At 34.5% G+C, this 14,918-nt stretch overlaps 1 protein-coding gene across 2 annotated transcripts in view; it reads left to right on the forward strand.

Moving 5' to 3' along the window:
* The window catches only part of LOC121738491 (aryl hydrocarbon receptor nuclear translocator-like protein 1), a 158,082-nt gene that overhangs the window by 93,636 nt on the left and 49,528 nt on the right, over nucleotides 1–14,918 (forward strand). For both annotated transcript variants that reach the window (XM_042130572.1, XM_042130571.1), the window contains exon 3: nucleotides 14,231–14,385. In XM_042130572.1, coding sequence (XP_041986506.1) covers nucleotides 14,231–14,385 — 155 coding nt within the window. The remainder of the gene's footprint in view (nucleotides 1–14,230; nucleotides 14,386–14,918) is intronic.

Here is a 14,918-nt window from a genome sequence, read left to right on the forward strand (position 1 = left end):
CAGTAACACTGCGTGGTAAAAAGAGACGTGTGATACATGACAGCAGCACTCTTTTTTTGACGTCCAGTCGGCACTTGCCGCACGTTGACAATTTAAATCTCATAGAATTCATATTCATTCATGCATGTGTAAACTGTATACGTACACATATTTTTCACACAGATGAAAACCAATTTTGGTTTCGTTTGACAGCTCGAGATTGTTGCTCTATTCCGCTAGGTATATTAACTTTATGGTTTAAAGTTACATAGGCATAGACGAATCGTCGTAATCGCCGGCATTTATCCAAGAGATTAAACTAAAGTTTTAATTGGTCCTATTCAACATAGACCACTTAGGACTTACCTAGGTATTATGCGCAGTACTCTAGACTAAACTCGAGTGTAGAACCTAGATGCTAAAAGCCAGGTACTATTTAACCTAACTACGCAACATGCAAGTTATTGTGTGACTCAGTCTCTTAATGTAATTACGAGGGCTGACAACTCGTAGTTTTGTCAGCCCTCGTAATAATATTGAGACGTTAGTCGTTATAGTGCAACTGTATTCATAATAGGGAATATTACGCAAAGGTCGGGGCAGAGGGCGCTACTAGCACATACAGTAAATAATCCAAACAAAATCCGATATGTTGCACACGTCATAACAGAAATCAAAATATTTACAGAAAGATTGTCAAACGTAGAACAAAACTTTTGTTTACTGTCTTTTTTTTAATTAATAAAATAAACTATAAAGAAAATACAATCATAAACTTAATCTAATACAGTGTAACATAAACCATTACTGGTTTTTCCGCACACTGCCATTCGTCTTCGACAGCTCTTTTTAAACAATAGTACTACTTATGACTAGCTGTTGCCCGCGACTTCGTCCGCGTGGACTTTAGTTTATAGCTGTTATTCCCGTACATCGATTTAGTCGTTTACGCGCAAATCAGAAAAGTATATTGTGTAGGAACCACACATTTTTCCGGGACAAAAAACATTCCTTGTCCCAGATTCAAATTAGTATATCCAATCTCCATGCCAAATTTCATCAAAATAGATTAAATAGTTTAGGCGAGAATCATAAAAGTTTATTGTGCGGGAACCGTATATTTTGCAGGATAAAAAGTTTCCCTTGTCCTTTCCCGAGACTGAAAGTAATGCCATATTGCCGAATTTCATTAAAATACATTGAATAGTTTAGGCGATAATCATAAAAGTTTATTGTACGGGAACCGTACATTTTCCGGGACAAAATTAGTATTCCTTGTCCTTTCCCGAGACTCAAAGTATCTCCATACCAAATTCCATCAAAATAGATTGAATAGTTTACGCGCAAATCATGAAAGTATATTGTGCAGTAACCGTACATTTTTCCGGGACAAAATGTATCCTATGTTCTTTTTTGAGACTCAAAGTATCTTTATACCAAATTTCATCAAAATGGGTCCAGCTGTTTACTCGTGATGTCGTCACCACGCGAAATATAACGTTCCGCGCAGCTTCGCCCGCGTAAATTTGATATTTCACAGACAAATAAGTCCACAAAAAATAGCCTATCCTTCACATGGTCTACTTATCTCATATCTGTGCCAAATAACAGAAAAATTGCTCCAGTAGTTCGTGAGATAAGCCCTTTCAAATAATTTCCCCCGTTTTTTCCACATTTTTTTCTATTTCTTCGCTGCTATTAGTCTTAGTGTGATAAAATATAGCCTATAGCCTTTCAAAAAAATGGAATATCTAATACTGAAAGAATTTTGCAAATCGGACCAGTAGTTCCTAAGATTAGCGCGTTCAAATAAGCCCTTTCAAATAATTTCCCCCATTTTTTCCACATTTTCCACTATTTCTTCGCTCTCATTAGTCTTAGCGTGATAAAATATAGCCTTAAGCCTTTCTAGATAAATGGTTTATCTATCACTGAAAGAGTTTTTTAAATTGGACCAGTAGTTCCTGAGATTAGCACGTTCAAATAAGCCATTTCAAATAATTTCTCCCGTTTTTTCCACACTTTCCTCTATTTCTTCGCTCCTATTAGTCCTAGCGTAATAAAATATAGCTTTTAGCCTTCCTTGATATATGCACTATCTAGCACTGAAAGATTTTTTCAAATCGGACCAATAGTTCCTGAGATTAGCGCGTTCAAACAAACAAACAAACAAACTAACAAACTCTTCCGCTTTATAATATTAGTATAGATACCAACTATGTACTAAAATATTAAATTATTATGGTCGATTGTTAAGCATTAGTGCCCCAAGCCCAACCCACAATTTTTTGATGTTAAAATATTTGAATAATAATAATAATAATAATATCTATCGACGCTTCACACCACGTCAGTCTGGCCCCGTGGTAAGTACCTGAAGGACTTGTGTTACAGGTACCAGACAACGGATATATATTAAATACTTTTTATACTATACATATATTTAAGATTTTTTATTATATGATACACATATTTAATACACATCCATGACCCAGGAACTTTGAAAAACTTTTTGTTCCGTCGGCGGGATTCGAACCCGCGACCCCCGGCTTGAGCTACCAACGCGCTCACCACTGAGCCACAGAGGTCGTCAAATGCAGTCTTGTTCTAAATCATCTAAAGAAAATAATTGCATTGATAACTCATTACGTAAATTTTCTGTGTGTTAGATTACACAAATGCCTAAATATGGACGCTCCATATAGCACAAAAAAAATGTTTTTTTTTTCAAAACAAGTCTATGCTGGTGCTGCCCCTAGCGTGAAAACATTGCAGTAATAGTATATTATATTATACTAGCTGTTGCCCGCGACTTCGTCCGCGTGGACTTCAGTTTATAGCGCGCGGTGTCAATAAAATTGGTGTCAAAAGCTTTTTCAAAACCCTGGTACCCCTTAAATCAAAATACCCAAAACAGCCGTTTAGTGTGCACATAATATGATTTTTTTTAAATTAAACTTTTTTATACCAAGCTTATTTAGCGTTACTACTTACACAACTTAGCTGCATAATGCATTACACAACTTTAGCTTTGCCCAATACCCATAAACTATTTAGTAAGTATATTTTATTATTGGTAGACTGTTGTTTCTGATATCTATGTTGGTAAGTGAGTTATTTAAAAACATGTATAACAATCAAAAGAATCTAAACATTAACTCAGCATGGTACCACCTTTTATAGAAATACATATGAGCAAGCGATAGCGCGATCTAGGCGACCCTTGGCGCCATCTGTTCCAGTTTTTGGAACTAAATTAATTTGAACAAATTTACGCATAAACACCGCCTTACAACCCCTTTTTCCAGTAAGAAGTAGCCTATGTCCTTTCTTAGGCTTTAGACTATCTGTGTACAAAATTTCATTACAATGGGTTCAGTAGTTTTGGCGCTGTTGTTTTTGAATTTGATAAATGATATCTAAGTTGGTAGGTGAGTTATTAATTAGTAACGTGTATAACAATCGAAAGAATCGAAAAATTTAACTCAACATGGTACCACCTCTTATAGAAATACGCATGAGCAAGCAATAGCGCGATCTAGGGGACTCTTGGCGCCATCTGTTTTGCATTTTTGGGACTAACTTAATTTGACCAAATTTACGCATTTTCAACCCCTTACAACCCCTTTTTCCAGTTAAAAAGTAGCCTATGTCCTTTCTCAGGCTTTAGACTATCTGTGTACAAAATTTCATTACAATCGGTTCAGTAGTTTTGGCGTGAAAGCGAGACAGACAGACAGACAGACAGACAGAGATACTTTCGCATTTATAATATTAGTATAGATAATAGCCTTTTATATTGATCTGCCTTTGATTTTTTTTGTAGGCAATATGTAGACTTTCTGAAAACATTATTTTCAATTTATTCAGAAATAAAACAATTTCAATTTTTTTTTTTCATTTTTATTTTGATGACAACCCTAACCTCCAGGTACAAAGTTACTGACAATATGAGAGTATCATATTATTGTGATTCGCATTGTTATGTAATCTGAGTCGAATATGTACTTAAGTTTAATGACCTTTACAATAATTTACCTGAATAATAATTCAGTTACCTATGCCCAAGAATATTACCTATACAAACATTATTATAAATGCGAAAGTGTGTCTCTCTGTTATCTCCTCACGCTCAAACGGCTGAATCTATTTTTTTTGAAATTCGGTATGGAGATAATTATTTACTCTGAGTTCCGGGAAAGGACAACTGGATATAGTATGTAGGGTAAGAAACTTTTTACATGAGAATGTTTTTGGTGGGATTTCATTTCTTTTTGGAAGTTGGTTTAATGGTTTATGTTTATTTTTCTTTTAGTTCATTTTCATAGATAGTATATCTGTTGCCGCTATAACAACAAGTACTAAAAACAAAATAAAAATAATATTTAATCTCTCCTCCTAGCTCCTATACAACTAACGTGATTTTTTTGCCTTTTTCCCTCTATATCAAAAATGGCAACAGGTAGGTCCTTGAATTTTTCTCAAAGTCCAGTGTTATAATATGTGTACTTTAATATTTAATAATAATATTAAAATAAAATAAAAAAATTAGGGGGGCTCCCATACAAAAAACACAATACTTTGCCTAATTTTGCTCAATTAAGGAGATGGGATAGGTTAGGTTGGGTTTGATAATTTTTTTTGTTGTTTCTGTACTAATAGTATGTTACATACCAAAATGCGCCTCCGTGGTCTAGTGGTATAGAGCGCGGCTCTTGACTCGGAGGTCGTGGGTCCGATTCCCGCGTTGGAAACATGTTATTTCCAAGTTAGGTTAGGACAATGCAGGCTGATCACCTGATTGTCTGACAAGTAAGATGATCCATGCGTCGGATGGGCATGTAAAAAGTCGGTCCTGCGCCTGATCTCTCGCCGGTCCTGTCGGTCTTCCGTCCCACTGGGTTATAAGAGTAAAGGAATAGAGAGTGCTCTTGTCTACTGCGCACACACTTGGGCACTATAAAATTACTCCAGCGTAACTGGCCTGGTTTCAATGAAACCGGCCACCGTCACCGAAACCGGTGAAAGAGCTATTATTATTACATACCAAATTTCAGCTTTCTCAGACTTCAGGAAGTACCCTAACAGTTTTGATGATCGGTGAGTCAGTGCCAAAATTGTGGATTTTTGGACACCTATAAAATCTAAAGTATAATAGTAACAATATAACTTTTTGCATTTAATTATTATTATACTCATATATCTTAAAATTTCAACTATCTGGCATGAACCAAACCAAAGTTACGAGGGTTCAAAAATACGAAACGTTTCGAGATAAGGTAGGTAGTGCCCTTGCGCGACTAGGTAGTGCATCTTGGCGGGGGCACTCCCGTGCCCCCAGATATTGAAGTAAAATTAACAATGATATGACGATTGACGACCGCATATCCGTAGCGCTGAAAATAGTTTATCGCGCGGGTACCGCTCATATTACCGGGATAAAAAGTATTCTATATCCACTCACGGGGCTCATTGTATACCCATACCAAATTTCGGGAAAATTGGTTTAGGGGTTTGGACGTAAAGAGGTAACAAACAAATAGACAAATAGACACACTTTCGCATTTATAATATTAGTAGGATTTCTAGTTGTTGTTCGCGACTTCATCCACGTCAACATAGTATAATTACAAAGATGGATAGTTTTCCCCTCTTCCGTCGGAGGTAATAACGGGACCCTAATTACTTCGCTGTTTGTCTGTCTCCAGGCTGTATTACTAAAACCGCTTCAGCTAGATTGCTGAAATTTTCACAGATTGTGTATTTCCATCAGCGTTGCTAGACGTCTCGATTTTTAAGACAAAATTAAGACGTGTCCCGCGCGGGACAGGCTCAGTTCCGCTTTTCGGGGATAACTCGAAGATAGTACGTGCAGCGTGCTGATAAAGGTGCGTATTGAAGATAAGGGTGTGAGAGAGAGAGGGGGGTAGATTTTTTATGGCTACTTTTGCCTATTGTCACGTAAACGTATCTAATTTTAAGTCAAATAAAGTGAAATAAAAATTCGAAACTTTTGATTTTATACGTTTTATAATATTATGTCCCACTTTTGACGGAAGAATCCTGCTATTTTCACTAAAAAAAGTCCCGACTTGACACAAAAAAAATCTGACAACGATGATTTCCATTTGCCACTTTATAGCGGCACCTGCAGCTGCAGTGGCCGGCCACTTCTGCGTCGCTGTATGTGTGTACCAAATACCAATGTATTTCTGTATTAAGAGCTAACCTGACTCTAAAAATCAAACATCGTCCTTCTCTCTTCACACTCACGCCCGTCTTTCATATGCCAGTTGAAAAAGGACGGCGCGGAATCATCGCCGAGTTAGTTTTACTTGAATAAAAGACGAACTATAATGATTATGAAAAAAGTGTTTTGAGCAAATTTAGGTTTTATCAATACCTTTTTAGATATTAAAAAATATTAAAGAAACGACAGCAAACTTCGAAGATCCAAGCAAAAATGTGTCTAAAACAAGGTTTTTTGTAAAAAAGAAACTATCGAGCATTTTTTGAGTAGGTAATCGTGTTTTCGTCTTGAGCATTTAATCTTTATGAACTGAAGTTACTTGTGTCAAAAAATCAGTTTTCTAGACCTTACAGATTTTGAGATCTAGGTTAAAGTATGTAGTCAAGTTAGGGTCATATGGGCTCTTAATATTATAAATACGAAAGTGTGTCTCTGTCTGTCTGTCCCGCGCGATGAACGAATTTTGACGCGACGGAGTTTCGGGCATAATTCCAGTAACGTTATAAAACTATGTGTGTTGCAACAAAATCCAAGGAGTTCCTTCGAATCTTCTCACGAATTCCATTAGCATAACCATAGTACCAAATTCGCGCGGGTACCCTGTACAACAACAAGAGAATATTGAAAATCAGTTAACAGACGGCAGAGTAATAATAACACAGGTCAACAAAATCGAAAAAAAAAAATGTTTCCTGCAAACTAATAGCAGTTTCTATAAGAGTTTTGTGTGCAGATATAGGTACATATTATGTTTCTAAGAAGTTTTCTTTCTATCGGCTCAGACTTTTAAGATATTTCATTCCAAAGTTTAAAAAATCCCGCATTTTAGCCCATTTCAGAATCACATTGCAGTCCAAAGTATTCATTTTTATTTGTTTTGATAAATGTATAACAGAGAGAGACACTTCTTATTGAGAATGTAACTTGTTTCAATGAGTTATGCCTTAATATGACTAATTTCCCCAATGTTATGAGTTATGACGGTTTTTAAAATGCTAGCTCATACTACGTGGAGTAACAATTTTTGTATGAAAAAAGAGAGTTCAGTTTTCAACTCTCATATTTTAATAAAAACATATAATATGCAATTCTTCTGGATTTGATGCTATTATTTCCTCATTAGTTAAAGCAACTAGATCCACCATTGTTCCACTTCTTGTTCATATTTTCAATTTATGCTTTTCGCAAGGAGTCTTTCCTGATGTTTTTAAAACTGCTGATGTCCATCCTATTTTCAAGTCAGGTGATCGAGGTAGTGTTGAAAACTATAGACCTATATCAACTTTTTCCAAAATTTTCGAAAAGGTTATTAATAATAGACTTAGTAAATATCTTACTAAATTCGAAATTCTATCTAATAATCAATTTGGCTTTAGACATGGAATATCCACCGAAGATGCTGTCCTTGAATTAACAGATACAATAAATAATAATCTAAATAGTAAACTTAAAACAATTGGCATTTTTATAGATTTATCTAAGGCGTTTGACACTATCTCGATTCCTGCACTGTTAATAAAATTAGAACATATTGGTGTTCGTGGCTTGGCTCTACAGCTATTTAAAAGCTACTTAACCAACCGTAAGCAGTTAGTTAAAATAAGCATGCACATAAGCAAAGAATATACTGTCAGCGTCGGTGTCCCTCAGGGTAGTGTGCTGGGTCCAACTCTCTTTCTAATATATGTAAATGAGCTGTGTCAACTACCACTGTCTCATTGTAAAATTGTTTCCTATGCGGATGATACAGCTCTTATAGTGGACGGAGAAGATTGGAACAGTACTCGTCGCAATGCTGAGACAGCGTTAAAACTTGTCATGCACTGGTTGGTTAAAAACACCTTAACATTGAATGTAAGAAAAACTAAATTTATCACATTTTCATATACCAAAGCCAGTCAACTAAAAATCCCTATTGATATCTATGCCCATAATTGTTACAGTTCGACAGCCTCAAACTGTAACTGTGCTGCACTCGAACGTGTAGAGTCCATCAAATATCTGGGAGTAATCATTGATAATAACCTGCGTTGGAAGCCCCACATCAACTCTGTCGCCGCACGTCTAAGGAAGTTAACATACGTTTTTAGGAAACTAAGAACTGTCATTGATTTCCAAACTCTGATCATGATTTATCTAGCGTTAGGGCAGTCTCATATAGGATACTGTATATTAGTTTGGGGTGCCGTACACAAGACTACAATGCTTAGAGTTGAGCGTGGACAAAGGGCAGTTCTGAAGGTTCTCGCTAAAAAGCCGCTATTCTTCCCAACTGTAGATCTTTTTACGATGTGCCAAGTATTATCAGCGAGACAGTTGTATATTCTTCGTACTATACAAAAGAAACACAAAATTCTCATATACGACCCCTCTTACCTAAATAAATTCCGCTTCTATAAAGTCTGTGAGGTACTGCCTTGTAATACAGATGCAGCCAGAAGACATTTTAAATACATCAGCCCTATACTCTATGATAAAGTAAATAAAATACTAAATATATTTTCCTTAACAAGATACAAACTAAAAAAGTGTTTAAATAAATGGCTAAAAGAATTAAATTACGAAGAAACAGAAAAACTCGTTTCCATCCAATGAATCTAAAATATTCAACCCCATCTTAATCCACAATCCCCCAACCCCTAAACTCATACATAACATATACGGCAATCACATGTCATATTTGTTATATTTTGTAAGCCGTAATTAACCACAGCCTTGTTATCTATATACATTATATTAAATATTTTAAGTTACCTATTTTAAGTTAAGTACTGTTTTTGTTACAACTGTAAGAGGCATTGGTAGCTGCGCTGCAGTTTTATACTTTTGTAGCTACCGATGTCTTATTGTAATAATTGTAATAATATTAAACCATAATATTTGTAATCCATGTTATTTTGTAATGTAAATTTGTTTTCTTTAAGTAAATAAACCAATGAAAAAAAATATTTAAATTGAGATCTAAATTTAATAGATGTGTATATTTACTAAACATATTTTATATGTTTTATTCGAAGAAAATTAAACATAATAATTGTACTCTACTTGTTTAGCTATCAATTGAGTCCTTTTTTATGTTCATAGATTTATATGAGAAGTATTGCTAATTAATATAAGAGCCCGAGTGAAAAAGTAAAATGTCCACCAATGTCCGAAATTTTGCAACCGGGAGAAAGAGAAAAAAATTAGAGCCATTTCGTCGATGAAAAATTCCATACATCATAACATCAAAGGATCGGCCACCGATGTTTGGACACATTGTAGTGTGTGTAGCAATTCATCAATACAGCTCCATGCGGCTTCTCCACGTAGGCCATGATGGAACAATTCAAGGGCCATATTTATCTATGATTTCGCATTTTCAACGCCAATTGTGAAAGCTGTTATTACAGTTTCGTAATCATATTATTAGCAATCATGATAATCCATCTTGACCTGACTTGAGCGCCGTAAGACCAAAATTGAAAAACCTTTTTGTAAGTACCTAATTAGGATCGAGATTTATCTTTTTAGGGTTCCGTACCCAAAGTGTAAAAACGGGACCCTATTACTAAGACTTCGTTGTCTAACCCGTGTCCGTCTGTCCGTATGTATGTCTCCAGGCTGTAACTCAAGAACGGTAATAGCTAGAGAGTTGAAATTTTCACAGATTATGTATGTCTGTTGCCTCTATAACAACAAGTACTAAAATTAAAATAACATTTATATTTAAGGGGGGCTCCCATACAACAAACGTGATTTTTTTGACCTTATTTGCTCTATATCAGTAATATCAATTACAGGTAGGTACTTGAAATTTTCACACGTTCCTTACTTTTATGTGTAATTACTTACTTTAATATTTAATAATAATTTTAATATTAATGAAAAAATTAAGAGGAGCTCCCATACAAAAACACAAATTTTGGCCTAATTTTGCTATATAATGATACGGAACCCTTCGTGCGCGATTCCGACTCGTACTTGGCCGATCATTTTTATCATTTTTTTATTTAAGCTTTTAACAATGCAATCCAACAGCTTTTATGAAGATTCATTGACTTGCTATGAATTCCGAGGTATAAATCTAAAGGCACTCAACTACCTAACCTAAGAACTTCTGGATAGTTAGTTCTAATTCAAGATATTGACCACAATTTGATCAACAATTATTAAAGCAAACATTTGACGGTGAAATTGTTACAGGGAACAGCTCAAAATAAGACCGGTGAATATTATAATTGATAAACAGTGAAATTTTTTAAACTCAAATTTAAAGTTGAAATCTTTTCTTAGAAAACGTATTTTTTTTATTTCAAACTGTTGTAATAAATTAATGTATAAATGTATGTATTTATCATTAACAATGTTAACTATATTATCAAAAGATTGGCGTATAACACATTGTGAATAATTGCACAATGCTTACGCCATGCTGATATCGATGTTCGAATCAGCTGTTATCGATTCGTTTACCCCTTGTCGGGACTAAATTAACCCTTTATAGCCTATAGGGATCCATATCCCTAAGGGCTATTAAGTAAATATAGATCCATACATACCGTTTCGTAAGGGTTTCGTAATTACAGTCAAAATGTCGGGAGCGGAACTCTGATAGCATTTTTAACCCCCGACAAAAAAGAGGGGTGTTATAAGTTTGACGGGTCTGTCTGTCGGTATGTCTGTCTGTCTGTCTGTTTGTCTGTCTGTCTGTTTGTCTGTGGCATCGTAGCATCCAAACGGGTGGACCGATTTTGATCTTGTTTTTTTTGTTTGGAAGCTGACTTAATTGAGAGTGTTCTTAGCTTATAGTTTAGCTATAGAAAGGGCCGATTAGTAACTTGCAGTTGTTTGGTGGGCTTTAGTGCATTCTAGTTCGTGACATTTATGAATATTTACACATTAATGGAAAGTTGACCTGGTGCTGCAGCATCACCTGGTAATCAATAGGATACCCAACTCCTCACCAACTTAGAGCGATGGTTTCGTGTTTGGGCTCATTTTAAGGCTGCAATCTTGCAAAATTCACTCGCTGCGAATTATTTGCGCATTTTTGTATATATTTTTTTGGACAAACTAACACTCAAAAAAATCACCTAAATCACCTTACTCCAACAATAATAATAATAATCTCAAAAGACCTGCAAAAAAGGGCTTATAAACAAGAATTGCAAGGGAAATTTGTGTAGGTCTTTGAGAGTATTATTATTTATGATATTGAATGTACCGTAACTTCTTGGTGGAAATTCATGTTTCACAGTAATAATAGAAAACCCACATACAGCGAAAACATCCTACACGCAAACTCATGCCATCCACATCAGCACAAGCATGCCGCATTCCATGCTTTTATACACCGGTTGCTGAAGGTACCTTTGAACCCAAAAGATTTCAGCATAGAGCTAAATACCATAAAAAACATTGCTGAAAATAATGGTTATAAAAAAGAATTGATTGACAAGATGTTAAAGAGAGCGAAGAAAAGAATGATTGAAACAATGCTGTACAATCATAGAGAGGAGAAAGAAAAAGCAGGAAATACATGGGTAAAAATCCCTTACATTGGTCCATTATCCTATAGATTCCAGAGAATTCTGCAAAACAAGGATACAAGGGTAGCGTTTTACACCACAGGTTCCCTCAAAAATGTATTATGTAACAACAAAGACAAATATAACATCACGGATAGTAGTGGTATATACAAACTTACCTGCGATACATATCAAGGAGTATATATAGGCCAAACGGGAAGAAAATTTAAAACTAGAATTAAAGAACATTTAACAGCATGGAAGAAGAAAACAGACAGATCTACATTTGCGGAACATCTAAATGATAATGACCATTTCTTCGATCCTGATAAAGGCATTAAATATCTACACGTTTTACAAAAAAGCAGGAAGATGGATGCATTAGAAGCGCTAGAAATAAATAGACACAAGAAATATGGGAATCTTCTTAACGATCAGACATGCCTCTCAAATTCTATATTATTACAGGATACTTATCATTATATTGGACATAATTTTATTTTAAGTTTGACATTTAACTTAGTTATTAGAAATTTTATATAATATTGACATTGGCATTACTTTGACATGATTTATATGAATTTATTATTTTATGACATGATTTATATAAATATTGACATTTTATGAATTGTTATTATAATATTATTATTTATGAATTATAGTTAAAGGACATTTAAATTGAATTTTTGATCTATTTAATGTAATTATTGTTTTATAATTTAATTTTTTGACCTATTTTATATTTATGTTGCTATTTAAGTACAACTCCTATTTTAGTCATTAATTTATCAATATCAAAGGTTATACATTTAAAAAATTAATTTGTAATTTTTTTTTGGTAGAAGAAATTGTTTTTGGTAGAAAATTGTACTAAATGGTAGAAATTTTTCATGATGCTGACAACCCTATTTTTGTTTACCAATATTTTAAAAATTTAAAATTACCTGCACTACGCCTGATGATGATTTTATCGAAACCGTGTGAAACATAATTGTAATAAAATAAATTAATAAAAGTGGAAAAAGTGCATGAAAAGTGTATGTTATTACTGTGAGTATTATTATTGTTGGAGTAAGATGATTTAGGTATTTTTTTTTTGTATTAATTGCTTTATTAATCTCTTGGCATCAAAATAATCTAATTATTACATACTAACGATGTATAGTTTTTATGAAATAACCCGTTTATTAAGAGATAAAAACAGATAATTTTGATCAAATTGTGGCCTCTTAATTAAGAAAATGAAAGATAATTAGAAAAAACTAATCTGCGCATTTTGAAGATGACAATATTGAGCTCATTATGCGCAGAACAGATTTTTAAATTATATTATTTATTGCCATAAACTAAGCGCACAAACACAACCCGAAATGACATTGGGCACGAAGAGCTGTTTTTAACGCTTGATTTACCTAACATTATCCACATATATGAACTTATATTATACGCAATAATAATATTCAGTGTAATTATATTAGTTAGTGTTAGTTTGTCAAGAAAAAAATATACAAAAATGCGCAAATAATTCACAGCGAATGAATTTTACAAGACTGCAGCCTTAATTGCGACAACTATAGTAAGTCGTAGATAACCAATAAATTTTTGCATGCTGCTGCTGCAGCATCACCTGGATTCTATAGGAGCCGAGCTCCATATGAACCCAAAGTGGAGGTTTCATGTTTGGACGTGGTTTGGACTCATATTGACAGCCTCATCCAAAAGGACATTCCTAGATGGTATTCATTGGGATATAATATGATCCTGTTGATAGGATTTTAACACAACACAAGTTTAAAAAGCATGAAATAAAATTAAATTAAGAAATTTAAAAAAAAAACTCCGCCAAACAACTTTAAAAAGTAATGAAATAAGTAATATATTTTACTGACTTTAAGTTTAAATAATTCCGAAGTGTAAAGTGATATTTTAGTCCATAATTGTTGTCAAGGTGTGTCGAGGGGGGGAAGGGAGGCTCCCTTTAATTTAATTTTATCTTAATATTATTATTATTTATTAAAGTACACATAATATAACAAAATAATATTGTGAAAAATTCAAGTGCCTACCTCTTGCCATTATTGATATCTAAGAGCGAAAAGGGGCGAAAAAAATCATGTTTGCTATATTATGGAAACCCCCGTTATATTATATTAATTTTATTATGTATACAGTATTTGTTGTTATAGCGGCAACAGATATGCACAAAATGTGAAAATTTCAGAAGTCTAGCTATAGCGGTTCTTGAGACAGACAGACGGACAGACAACGCAGTCTTAGTAATAGGGTCCCGTTTTACCCTTTGGGTACGGAACCCTAAAAACTTAAAACTTAACACGTCATATTCTTCTAAGGTTAATTATTAAAATTACACGGTTTCTTCAAAAAAATTTACGAAATTCAGCGTCGCATTTGCTGGCTATAATAATAATATTGATTATCTTTGAAGGGCCTCTAGATCTTTTGAATGCTTCAACTTATCCCTTTTTTCCAGTATTTGGCGACTCCTTCGACCCTTCAACGCAGTTCACAACGGGCTTCACGAAGACCCTTCTGAGAATGCTAAAGGGCTTCCTAATAACTACCACGTATAAAGGCATCATTGTCGTCGTGTCTCCCAACATACAGGAGTATCTGGGGTATACTGAGGTAAGCGTATTATAAATTAGTGAATGACCAGCTGACCCGCTAAATGTTGTTTTTCCATATATAAAACATCGTCCTTGTCTCTTCACTCTCACGCCCGCCATTCATATGCCAGGTGGATAAGAACGACGCGGAATCGGCGTTAAAATGGAAGGGGAAGGTTCCCAATTTTACCAAGTGAACTTAAACCGCTATCGCCTGTCTAAACACATACCCCCTTACTAACAAACGCTGTATAAGCTTTGAATAGTTATACAGTGTTTTGTCTTCTTCAATCAAATCAAAAATAGCACTCGTGTGACAGGAACAAAACACTGTATAACTATTCAAAGCTTATGCAACGTTTATTAGTAAGGGGAAATATAATTATACTAGTAATTAGTATTTTAATATTGTCTTGCAATTCCGTAGGTCTCCAAAAAAAATTTTACCAACTTTCACGCATAGCTTTTATCGCGGGTTTTAAGGGCGGCGACCGAATCAAGAAATTCCGTAACGAAAAAAACTTTCACCCGTTCGATGCGGCATTGCCAGAC

The sequence above is a fragment of the Aricia agestis genome, chromosome Z, assembly GCF_905147365.1.
Source record: "Aricia agestis chromosome Z, ilAriAges1.1, whole genome shotgun sequence".
Classification (NCBI taxonomy): domain Eukaryota; kingdom Metazoa; phylum Arthropoda; class Insecta; order Lepidoptera; family Lycaenidae; genus Aricia; species Aricia agestis.